The 12,498-nt window shown below is 51.0% G+C and overlaps 1 protein-coding gene across 8 annotated transcripts in view; it reads left to right on the top strand.

Moving 5' to 3' along the window:
* Window positions 1–12,498, top strand: part of TRIM9 (tripartite motif containing 9) — a 62,914-nt gene that overhangs the window by 30,682 nt on the left and 19,734 nt on the right. For all 8 annotated transcript variants that reach the window (XM_053980409.1, XM_053980403.1, XM_053980408.1 and 5 more), the window contains exons 2-3: window positions 2,445–2,540; window positions 3,422–3,544. In XM_053980409.1, coding sequence (XP_053836384.1) covers window positions 2,445–2,540; window positions 3,422–3,544 — 219 coding nt within the window. The remainder of the gene's footprint in view (window positions 1–2,444; window positions 2,541–3,421; window positions 3,545–12,498) is intronic.

The following is a 12,498-nucleotide window of genomic DNA, read 5'->3' as shown; positions in this document are numbered from 1 at the left end:
ATCTTTTTGTGGGGGCTGCAAGCTTGCTGCACCAGGGGAGCTGTTCTGCTGCAAGTCTGGGGGTGCCTGGGGTGAAGGAACCTCCATGGACAACAAGCGCAGGCACCACAGAGCTCTTATTAAATTTTAAGCCCACTTTTAAAAAGCTTTCCCATCAGGAAAGCCTCAAAGAATTATGTTGATCTAAAGATACCCTTCATGAAATTCATGTTAATGGGAAAAAAAAAAAAAAAAAAAAGGCTTTTAAAGACTTTAAAGGGAAAAAAAAAAAAAACACAACAACATGCTGCAATTTTAATGAGGAGCTTGTAAACACAACCAACCCCTGCTGATTTTTTCCATTAATTGCCTGTGTTACCAGGGACCTGGGCCCTGCAGCAGCACAGCTCTCAGCAAAACACCTTGCTGGGCTTGGGGCATCTGCCTAGATCCAGGAGGGCTGAGCAAGGTGATGGAGGCTTGGGAAGAGGCAGGGCTGGGTTGTCCCTGCAGGGCTCTGACCTTGCCTGGGGGAGGGAGGAGGGATGGGGGGGATCTGCTGAGCTGATTTAGCAATCCCATTTTTATTAGAGATGCATTCCCTGATTAGCTCCACATCCTAAGGATAAATGACAAAGGAAATGCAGGAAGCACTCGGGTGAGATTAAAGCCTCCCGGGGAAGCAGCAGCGAGGTCATTTTCTGGGCCATTATTTCCTGGGCCATTAAAGGGTTGCCAGGGCTCTCCTCGGTGGCAGTGCTGGGTTTTACTCTTGATTTCAGCCCAGAAAGAGCAGAGCCCTTCTCCCCTCTCCCATCTCCCACACTGGCATCCAGGGGGGCACAGCACCTCTGGGAAGGGCTGCCAGCCCAGTGCCCACATCCTGATCCCTGGAAGGATGGCCACAGTAGATTTTTGGAGATTTGGGCACGTCAGCCACCTTCCCAGCACCTTTGTGTGTCTGCCTCAAAGCAAGATCACCCCCCAAAACCCACGGGGTATTTGCAGCCAATTTGCAGCCCAGAGAAGAGGCAAAATCTCTCCCAGAGGAAAAATAGCTGAGGGTGATTTGGCCAGCTCTTGAGATAATCCACACACTGCTGCGATGGCAGAAGGGGGAGAGTGGGAAGATTCCTGAGTGAGTGTTCAGAAAGAGCCATAAAAATGAAAAAGAAAAAGCATTTGATGAACATAATGATTGTTATTACAAAATTCTGCTGCTCAGGGCTGTGGGAGTGTTCCCACTCCAAAGGGAGAAGGAGCACTCAGTATTTTGCAGGAAGACCTTTACCTTCTCTTGGATTATGGTTTTTTCTGACTTAGAAATGGGGCAACCAAGAGGCATTTTAAAACTTTTATTCCGTTTTCAGTCTCATGTGAAGGGTGAGACAATACAGATGTTCTAATTCACACCATCACAATCAAAAGACAACTATTTCCTAATTACAATGCACTATAAGCCTTTCTTGGCCTATCAGCCTTTGCCACACCATGCTGCAAATGCCTTAATGCCAATAATCTAAAATTACCCCTCATGAGTCTTACTACAATACATCTTTATTTTAATTCTATTTCTCCAAAGTGTCTAGTCTTTTTCAGCAAAGCCATCCTTTAAAACTTGTTTCTAGCCCCATTTCTCTCTCAACAATCTCTATCCTATTCCACAGCATTTCTAAGTCAACATTTCTTATCTCAAAGTTTACATACAGATACACGCCATATAAACTTTCTGTCAAGCTTTAAGAATTTTCTATCAATCCATTTCCCCTTCACTGTCAGGAGGCTTTGGGTGATTTTCAGTCTGACTCGGGTGGCCTGACCTGGGTCAGACCCTACAGAATTTTTGGTGATTCCCTGGAGGGCACAGATCCAGGGGAGGGAGCAAATGGCTCACTGTGAGAGCCAGGGTGGATGTGGCTCGTCCCTGATCACCCAGGGAAGCCTGTGGAGGAGGTGGACACTGAATATCTGCTTCCCAAAGCCAGGGTATGATGGGTTAACCCTCCTTTTCCCCCTCCTTGCACTCAGGCACACCTTGGTGGGAAGCTGCAGCCCATCCCCAGCCCAAATCCCACACAATCCTGTCTCTTTGCTGGAAACCATTAGATGGGCCCATGTCAGATCAAAGGAAATCTTCATCTTCATCTCTTACATCTTGTGGGTGCCTTGTCCATCAGCTGCATTGCAAGAGCTCTGATCTGGGTGTGCTGGGAGAATCTGCCCACATTTCCACAGCTTGCCTGTTAGCAGAGCGAGGTCTGTGCAGATAACTGAAGTTGTCCATGTTGCTTTTGTTTTTCCCTTGTTTCCATGGATTTTCCTGATTGTTACCAGCTCTGTTTCTGCCTGTTAGTTCCGTTACTTGGAGTGCTTGAGAGGGACCTCTGTGGAGTCAATTGTATTTGTGCTGGGGGATGGATGAGTCCTGGACATGGAAATGACCTTGCTCTTTGCTTCCCCTGCAGAGCCAGCTCTCCCAGGCCCTGAATGGATTGTCAGACAGAGCCAAGGAGGCAAAGGAATTCCTGGTCCAGCTCCGCAACATGGTGCAGCAAATCCAGGTACTGAGTCTCCAGGCTGAGAAACTGCCCCTTCCCACCAGGATGAGCCATCCCCTATCCCTCTTCCCAAGCTTGCTTGGGTGGGTGCCCTCCCAAAGGAACCTTGCTTTCCATATTGCCCCCCTGAACCTTCCCCAAATCTGCTGCTCCTGGTGTGGTGGAGGGAACAGCAGAGTCCTGAGCCCTTCCCATCTCTGCCATGGGTGGATCCAAACCTGTTCCTCACCTGCCACTGATGCCTCAGGTTTTGGCTTTTCTATTTTTCACATTCTGTGCTGCTTTAGTGTCTGGGTCTGGGCTCCATATTATGGGATGGTGAGCTCTCTGCACAGAGCAGGGAGACAAAACAATTCCTGCTCCAGCTGGGCACCAAGGACAAATGATCCAAAGCTCAGGCCCAGGAGCACAAACAGCGTGGGCTGGAGAGGGAAAAACAAGCAGGATGGGAGTGCCTGGGCTAAAGCTGGAATGGGACAATGAACTGCAAGGTGCAAATGGAGCAGAGCTGATCCCAGTGAGAGCCCCCGGGAGCGCTCGTGCATTTTGGGACCATTTTGGTTCCTCTTGGCTGCAGCCCTGGCTGGGCTCTGGTGCTGCCCAAGGTGGATCCATGGAGGAGATCCTTTAATAAATCCCTGTTTTATTCTTTAGCTCCATCCAGCCTCTGCTCCAGGGCAGCCTTCTCAAGGCATCCCCACCACCACATTTTCCACGCTCCAAGGCCGTACGGATCCCACATCCGATGCTGTGGATCCGTGGGTGGCAATGATGCAGCTGCACGGGCAAAAAATGACCCCTGTGGCACCATTAAAAAGGGAAATCCAGTTTTCCAGCTGGGCTGGGGATGTTCCCTGGGCTGTGACTCCCTGTGTGCCCTGCAGGAGAACAGCGTGGAGTTCGAGGCCTGCCTGGTGGCCCAGTGTGACGCCCTCATCGACGCCCTCAACAGAAGGAAAGCCCAGCTGCTGTCCCGGGTCAACAAGGAGCATGAGCACAAGCTGAAGGTGAGCCTGGCTGGTCAGAGAGCTCCCTGCAGGGCTGGCACTGGGTGGGGATGAGGACTGGGATGCTGTTTTTTGGGGAGGTCCCTCCTTTTCCACGTGAATTCCGTCTTGCTGCAGACGCCCGGCCCGCTCGCAGCATGTCCCTGACAGAGCCCTGCTTCCTCCAGCTGGTCCCCACTGAGTTGTTGGGTTCATTTCTAGTCCTTGGGTCAGCAGAACCACGTGTACAGCCTGGAAAATCACTTTGTTCGTGTCACACGTTGCTCCCAAGCTTCTGGAATGATCCTGCCAGGATGCTGAGTGCTTGTAACTTCTGCTGAAGTCCTGAGCCACTTGGTGTGATGAGTTGTCACCAGGAGCAGGATTGGCTCTGATTTCTCTGCTTTCCTGGCCTCGGGGTGGTGGTGGCACTGAGATTGGTGGCGTTGGGGAGCAGAGGTGCAGCTCAGTGGGAGCTCCTGGTTGGTGTCATTCCCACTGTCACCACACCATGTCTTTCCAGCTGATGTGGGGCTGAGAAGGGAAGCAAAGGACCAGGTGTCAGCTGGGAGCAGTGGAACAGGTGCAGCCATGCCCAGAATTGTTGGACACGGGGCTTGCACCCTGGCCACCAGTGATGGAGTCCAGCTGAGGGATGTCACACCCACATTTAGGATTCCAGGGTCTCTTTCCCGTGGTCATTCCAATGTTCTGCCTTCTGTGTCTCTTGACTTTGCTTTGGGCCACCCAGGAGGCTGCCAGAGGGATTCCTGGACCTGCCTAAAACAAGGGTGAAGGCCACCAGGCCTCTCTGCATGCAGACCATGGGCAGCACAAGGGCATTTCCACGGGGAGAGGGACAATGGCAGCTTTGTGGGACAAAGCCACCATCAGTGCTCATTGCAGCAACAAAGCACAACCCCAAACAGCCTCAGCACAGAGGGGACCCCCAGTGCCTGGTGGGCTCCCTTTCCCTCATCCCCTTCAGGGCATGGTTAATTAAACTCTCACAAAGCTGGGCAGCACAAAGCAATTTCCCTGCTCAGCACAACCCTCAGAGGCCTTTGGCTGGAGGAGTGGATCTGCATCCCCCTGCTCGTTCTGTCCATGGATCTGCATCCCCCTGCTCGTTCTGTCCATGGATCTGCATCCCACTGCTTGTTCTGTCCATGGATCTGCATCCCCCTGCTTGTTCTGTCCATGGATCTGCATCCCCCTGCTCGTTCTGTCCATGGATCTGCATCCCCCTGCTTGTTCTGTCCATGGATCTGCATCCCCCTGCTTGTTCTGTCCATGGATCTGCATCCCACTGCTTGTTCTGACCATGAATCTGCATTCCCCTGCTTGTTCTGTCCCATCCATGGATCTGCATCTCACTGCTTGTTCTGTCCATGGATCTGCATCCCACTGCTTGTCCTGTCCTTTCCTGTCCATGGATCTGCATCCCACTGCTTGTTCTGTCCATGGATCTGCATCCACTGCTTGTTCCTGTCCATGGATCTGCATCCCACTGCTTGTTCTGTCCATGGATCTGCATCCCACTGCTTGTTCCTGTCCATGGATCTGCATCCCACTGCTTGTTCTGTCCATGGATCTGCATCCCACTGCTTGTTCTGTCCATGGATCTGCATCCCACTGCTTGTTCTGTCCATGGATCTGCATCCCACTGCTTGTTCCTGTCATGGATCTGCATCCACTGCTTGTTCTGTCCTGTCCCATCCATGAATCTGCATCCCCCTGCTTGTTCTGTCCATGAATCTGCATCCCCCTGCTTGTTCCTGTCCATGAATCTGCATCCCCCTGTTTGTTCTGTCCATGGATCTTCATCCCCCTGCTTGTTCTGTCCATGGATCTGCATCCCACTGCTTGTCCTGTCCTTTCCTGTCCATGGATCTGCATCCCACTGCTTGTTCTGTCCATGGATCTGCATCCACTGCTTGTTCCTGTCCATGGATCTGCATCCCACTGCTTGTTCTGTCCATGGATCTGCATCCCACTGCTTGTTCCTGTCCATGGATCTGCATCCCACTGCTTGTTCTGTCCATGGATCTGCATCCCACTGCTTGTTCTGTCCATGGATCTGCATCCCACTGCTTGTTCCTGTCATGGATCTGCATCCACTGCTTGTTCTGTCCTGTCCCATCCATGAATCTGCATCCCCCTGCTTGTTCTGTCCATGAATCTGCATCCCCCTGCTTGTTCCTGTCCATGAATCTGCATCCCCCTGTTTGTTCTGTCCATGGATCTTCATCCCCCTGCTTGTTCTGTCCATGGATCTGCATCCCACTGCTTGTTCTGTCCATGGATCTTCATCCCCCTGCTTGTTCTGTCCATGGATCTGCATCCCACTGCTTGTTCTGTCCTTTCCTGTCCATGGATCTGCATCCCCCTGCTTGCTCTGTCCTATGGCCTCCATCCCACCCCCATCCACCCTCGTTATCAGCTGGGCTTTGTCGTCGGCCAGGCCTGGTCCTTAGGAGAAGAAACAGCCCTGGGTTTGTGACTGGACTCTTAAATCAGCCCTGGAGCCTCCCTCCCTGAAGCTCCTGCAGCTCCAGGTGCTGTGGGAAGGGCAGGAAGGGCTCTGTGGTGCCCTGGCAGGGGTGGCACCTGAGCCTCATCCAGTTAGAATCAGAATCATGGAATGGTTTGGGTTGGAAGGGACCTAAAATCCCACCCAGTGCCACCCCTGGCATGGCAGGGACACCTCCCACTGTCCCAGGCTGCTCCCAGCCCTGTCCAGCCTGGCCTGGGACACTGCCAGGGGTGCTCACATCAGCACAGAACACTTTTGGCCACCAACCCGTGCTGGGAACTTCACCCTTTCCCACAGGAGGCCCGTCCTGTGTGTCCACTTGTCACTGCCCCGTCCTGGAGCATCTCACCCTTGGACATGAGTGACCTTGGCAGTGCCAGGGAGCCCTTTCAGGCCCCAGCTGGTGGCTCCAGCAGCCAGCACGGAGCCGCAGTGTCCTGGCTCCTGTCCTGGACTCTCCATGGGCTGCTGCTCCTGCCCAGTGGGATTTTGGCCATGCTGGCACCGTGGGATGGAGGGAGGAGGAGAGGCACAGGGGGACAGAGCCAGCCCCTGGCACAGGGCCACAGGCACCTCTCAGGACACGGCCCAAGTTCCCAGCCCCAGTTCCCATCCCCGCGTGGCTGGCGCCTGGATTTGGGCTGGCTTTGGCTTTGGGACTGCCCTGCTTTGTCCTGACACGCATTCCACGGAGGCAGGCACACATCCAGGCCTGACTCTGGGCCAGCACTAATTCCTGCAGAGCAGGGAGAGGCTTGTGAGGACACCAGCTTGGGAGGGACATCTCCCTGCCCTTCTGCAGCCTCCCACCATGGCCAGATTCAAGACTTGAGAACCTGGGCTCTAAAAACCAACATCTGGAGGAGCACTGGGGCCAGGGCAGCTCCTCCTGCAGGACACATCTCCTTGTGTGTCCTTCCCATTGCTGGTGCTGGCTTCCAGAGGAGTGCTGGGGTCTCTCCCGAGGGGTGATGTCCTCCAGCAGCACGGGCAGGTTTGTGCAGGGCACACAGAGGCTTCCCTGGAGCTTTTTCCCAGGAAGAAATCTCTCCTCAGCCCACCACATGCACAGGCTGAGCTCTGGGTGCACCTCCTGAAGCTCTCAGCAGCACTGTGGAGCATTCCAGTCTTTTTCCAGCCTTCTGGCTGTGATTTCTCCAGGCTGCTGTTCAGGCAGACAGCATTTGCCACGTTTCCCAGGAGAGCAGATGACAGAAAACGCTCCCCAAGGCTTTCTGTCCGTGGCACTGGCTCTCCAGAGGTGAAATGCTGCTCCTTCTTCAGGGCTTCAGTCAGGATTGTCACCGTGGAGACACCCCCCTGGGAAAAGCTCTGGCTGTGGCATTCTGCACACTCAAAGCCTTTGCCGGGGTCTGTCCTGGGGATTTTTCCATCTGGGATTTTTCCATCTGGGTGTGCAGCTCCGTGGTGAAGCACAGGGCACCACCTTCCATCCCCACGGCCCTGCAGGTGACCCAGGGTGAGGAGGGTGATGTTCCATGTGACATTCCATCCGTGTCCTCCATGTGACATTCCCAGCAGGACTCATCCCAGGCACTGGGAACGTTGAGTGCCTTGAAATCTGTTATCCACCCAAGCACTAAAAAAAGGAGGAGGACACTTAAGCAGAGCTGAGTGGAGATGTTATTGCCTTCTAGGAGCTGTATTAAAATTAAAATGTAAATTATAGTTAATGTCATCTCAGGGAAGAAAAGCTCTTGAAAGAACTGTCCTATTTTAAGGTCGTGGTGAACTGCTGTGAGTGCACAAAAACCCCTTTTTGTAGGCTGGAATTAGCAGCCAGGTTCTGGCTGTTGCCTTATTTAGCATTTAAAGGGGGGGGGAAATGGTATTTGGTAAAAAATGACCACAAATAAAATGTGTGGAGCTTCCCAAATCCCCTCAAAATCTGAGCCATGAAGAGCCAGGCTGGGGTCAGTCTCTTCTCTGAGCTAGCAGCCAAAGGGAAACAGCCTCAAGTTGCTTCAGGAGAGATTTAGATTGGATATGAAGGAAAAATTCTTCATGGAAAGGGTTGTCCAGGCCAGCAGTGGGATCACCATCCTGGATGTGTTCAAAACCCATGTGGGTGTGCCAGGTTTTCCTGGGAATCTGGAGCGAGTCCTTCCTTGGCCTCCCAAGGCTGCCCCTCAGCCCAGCACAGGCTCCTGCACGAGTCCAAGGCTTGAGGAACTCCCAGATTTCCCTTCCAGCTCTCTCCATCAGCAAACTCTGCATTTCTGGGGTGACAGGGAGTAGAAATCCCTCAGGCACGAGGAGAATCCCAGGATTCTGTGGCTTAAGAATCACAGGATTCAAGTGGCTTAAGGCCACATGGAAAATATTTTGGCTTTACTGACCCCACTGGGTTTAGAGCAGGCCTTCAAATGTATGAGAGGTGTATATGACTTATTTTTAAGACCTTTAATTTTACTGATCAAAGTGACTGATGGAATCTTTCTGCCCTGTGTGCATCCCATTTCTCCTTTAAAGCCACGAAGCCCCAGGAGATCCCACCAAACATCCTTTTTTTTTTTTTTTTTTTTTTTTTTTTTACCTTAAAAGCAGCTTGGTGCTGGTGAAGGCAACGTGGATCTCTACTGTTGGCTTTTGTGCTGTAGGGATGGTGAAATTAAAATGCTGTTTTATGCCCTGGCTCTCCAGATGGATGATTCTGGATCCCTGAGAGGATCAGAGCTAGAGAAGGGCTGGGACAGAGCTGCAGCTTTGGATTCACTTGAAAAAAGGCTGCCCTGGGAGTTTGGAGTGTCTCTACTGCTGGAGCCTCTTTTTTTCTAGTCTTTGACCACCTTAATAGAAAAAGAAAAAAGCTTTTATTATGTCTTCACCCAGCAAATGCTGTTTCCTGGCTGGAGGCAGCAGATGGCAATTCTGCTGGAAATCCTCGGAAAGCATCAGCTCCAGCAGGGAGAGGTTCACAAATTCATTATCCTGGGCAAAGCAGACAGAGATTAAAGCTGCAAAGAAGATAAGAAGATTGTTTTAGCAATCCCATCTTTGCTGCCTTCCCAGTGGCACGTGCATTCCCCCACGGAGGGGTCGGCGTGGCTTTTCCAGGCATTCCACGTGGGATCCCCTTCCCAGCAGGCAGGGAATGCACAACCTGCCTCTGCCTTGGTTGGTACAGCCAGGATGAGCTCTGACAGCAGGCTTGCACCCCACAGATTGGTTTTATCTCATGGGGTGCAGCTGGGAGACCCAAAATCCACACAGGCAAAAAGCCCTTGCAGGAGCAGACAAGTCCTGAGCCCTCTCTCTGAGCAGGAGGGGTCACACAAAGCCAAAAAGCTGCTCTGCACCTCCTGGATGGACTGAGAAAGGAAATCCAGGGGCTTGCCCTCTTTCAGGAAGGTCAGTGTAGGAGTGGGATCTCCAGGACCAGCTGTTAAAGCTCTGCTTTATCCTTGCAGGGCCTGGAGGGGCTCCAGGAGAGCTGGAGAGGCACTGGGGACAAGGGATGGAGGGACAGGAGCCAGGGAATGGCTCCCAGTGCCAGAGGGCAGGGATGGATGGGAGATTGGGAACTGGGAATTCCTGACTGGACTGGAATTGCCAGAGCAGCTGTGGCTGCCCCTGGATCCCTGGAGTGTCCAAGGCCAGGCTGGACAGGGCTTGGAGCAGCCTGGGACAGTGGAAGTGTCCCTGCCATAGAGGGTGGCACTGAATGGCTTTTAAAGATCCCTTCCATCCCAAACCATGCTGGAATTCTGTGATTCAGCCCAGCAGAGCTGTTCCAATGCACTCAGGTGTTAGAAACTGGAATTAATGAACTCCCCACTCCAACAACAGCAGTGTTTGAGGCCACAAGCAGCATGTGCAGGTCCAGCTCCATCTCAGAGCCATCCAGCATCTCCACAAGCCTCTGGACAGTGTCCTGGGCCAGAGGAGCAATATGGGAGCTCCCTCTGCTGCCTTGTCCACCCTGCACACGGGATGCACTGGCTGCTCCCTAAAAATCTGGGGCTGCTCTGCAGAGCGTTGAATGGCATTTCACACAAGCAGGGATGTTGTCCCGAATCTCCCAGGGAACAGCCTCAAGATGCACCAGGGGAAGGTTTGGATTGGATATTAGGGAAAATTTCTGCATGGAAAGGGGTGTCCAGCCCTGGCACAGCTGCTCAGGAGTCTCCATGCCTGGAGGGATTTAAAATCTGTGTGGACTTGGGAACAGGGGTCAGTGTGGATTTTTCTTTCTTCCTTCCTTCCTTCCTTCCTTCCTTTCTTTCTTTCTTTCTTTCTTTCTTTCTTTCTTTCTTTCTTTCTTTCTTTCTTTCTTTCTTTCTTTCTTTCTTTCTTTCTTTCTTTCTTTCTTTCTTTCTTTCTTTCTTTCTTTCTTTCTTTCTTTCTTTCTTTCTTTCTTTCTTTCTTTCTTTCTTTCTTTCTTTCTTTCTTTCTTTCTTTCTTTCTTTCTTTCTTTCTTTCTTTCTTTCTTTCTTTCTTTCTTTCTTTCTTTCTTTCTTTCTTTCTTTCTTTCTTTCTTTCTTTTTCTTCCTTCCTTCCTTCCTTCCTTCCTTCCTTCCTTCCTTCCTTCCTTCCTTCCTTCCTTCCTTCCTTCCTTCCTTCCTTCCTTCCTTCCTTCCTTCCTTCCTTCCTTCCTTCCTTCCTTCCTTCCTTCCTTCCTTCCTTCCTTCCTTCCTTCCTTCCTTCCTTCCTTCCTTCCTTCCTTCCTTCCTTCCTTCTTTCTTTTCTCTTCTCTTCTCTTCTCTTCTCTTCTCTTCTCTTCTCTTCTCTTCTCTTCTCTTCTCTTCTCTTCTCTTCTCTTCTCTTCTCTTCTCTTCTCTTCTCTTCTCTTCTCTTTCTCTTCTCTTCTCTTCTCTTCTTTTTTATTCTTTTTTGTTAAGTTTGGGATTAAAAGTGTGAGATGGTATTTCTTGTTTGGACTCAGATGTTTATTAGATCTTACCTATGTTACAGTCTCACAAACTGTGAGTTCTACAGTACTTTAACAAATTAAAAATGCAGTCATATCTCTCTCTCTCCCTACAAGGCCTTTTAAGGATAAACTGTTTATTTAAGCAATTATACTTAAATTATTTTTACTTTTAACTTAATAACTAACTACTCGTGTCCCACAACATGGACTTTTTTCTCCAATTACACAATATCACCTAAACTTATAAAGAAGGTGGTGAAGAAGAAGAATTAGCTTCTGCTTTAAAACTTCTATCTTTTATATATATATATATATATATTTATTACTACATTTTAAAACTTCAAGCTCTAAGTTTTTTTACTCTGTGATACTACACACTTCTATTCAAACTACACACCCATAATCTCAGTTCTCTCGTTTAATTTTGGAAGCTTTTTCTACAATCTCAGGTCAATGCGGAGTTCTCTTGGGGGCCAGAGCCTGTCAGCACAGAAAGTCTGAAATTCTCAGCACCCAGGGTTCCAACAGCTCAGTGGTGGCTTTGGCAGTGCTGGGGGAACAGTTGGCCTGGGTGGTCCTAGAGGGCTTTTCCAACCTGAAGGAATCTGTGCTTCTAAGCTGCAAGGCTGGTGATTCTTTTCTTCCTGTGCAGTAGATTAAGTAGAGGTGATTAAATTTTAATTAACCAACACGTGATGGCACTGATTGCCCTGCAGGAGTCACCCCCCCTGGAAGCCCAGGTTCCTTCACTGTGCCTCCTTTCCCCAGCCCTGCTGAGCCCCTGGAGCAGCAGGCACTGAGCTCCCAGGATTGTTCATCCCTGTTTATTGCAGCTTTTCCCATCTGGCTGCAGCTGCCAAGCTCATCCTCACAGCTCATCCTCGCTGTAACACTCCACGGAGCTGCACAGCTTTGGTCAGTGCCAGTGGAGAACTGCACACAGTTTTTTAAAGCTCTTCCAGGAGTAGAAAATAAAAAATCTTCCACGAGTGCTTGAGCACATTTGTCCGAGAATAAAATCTCTCTTCCTGAGCTGCTTGTCTCAGTGAAATCCTGGACCTGCAGGGTTCAGTGTGAAGGAGCAGCCAGCTTTCAAATAAATCCTTGTGGCATCCAGCCTGAACTCTCCTCCTTGCTGTGCTTCAGGGAAGGTCAGCAGAGCCCTCAGGCACCAGCAAACCACACTCCTGTGCTGGGATACTGGAATGTGATCCCTTGGGGAAGGAGCTGTGAGTGCAAGAGGTGCCTTAATGTGGAGCCTGGGCAGCCCCAGGCAGAGCTTGGATTTATTTATTTATCTCCTCTCCCTGGAGCTTCCCTCCCGAGGGAATTCTGGTCCTTGCAGCTTTTGAGCATCTCAAGCAGATCCCCAGGGATGGGGCTGGGGGAGGTGGTGTGTTCATTCCTCTTGCAAAGAGCAGCTGCCAGGGTCACTCCTCATCCTCTTGAGTGCAGCTGCCCCAGAGCCAGCCCCATAAGCTGCCTCCTGCATGCCAGGGGTGGATAGGGCAGCTGTGGATCCAGGGAAGTTGGCATTTGCTTTGC

The sequence above is a fragment of the Vidua macroura genome, chromosome 6 (genome assembly GCF_024509145.1).
Source record: "Vidua macroura isolate BioBank_ID:100142 chromosome 6, ASM2450914v1, whole genome shotgun sequence".
Classification (NCBI taxonomy): domain Eukaryota; kingdom Metazoa; phylum Chordata; class Aves; order Passeriformes; family Viduidae; genus Vidua; species Vidua macroura.
The sequence above is the reverse complement of the archived record's forward strand: the minus strand, read 5'-3'. Positions and strand labels throughout refer to the sequence as shown.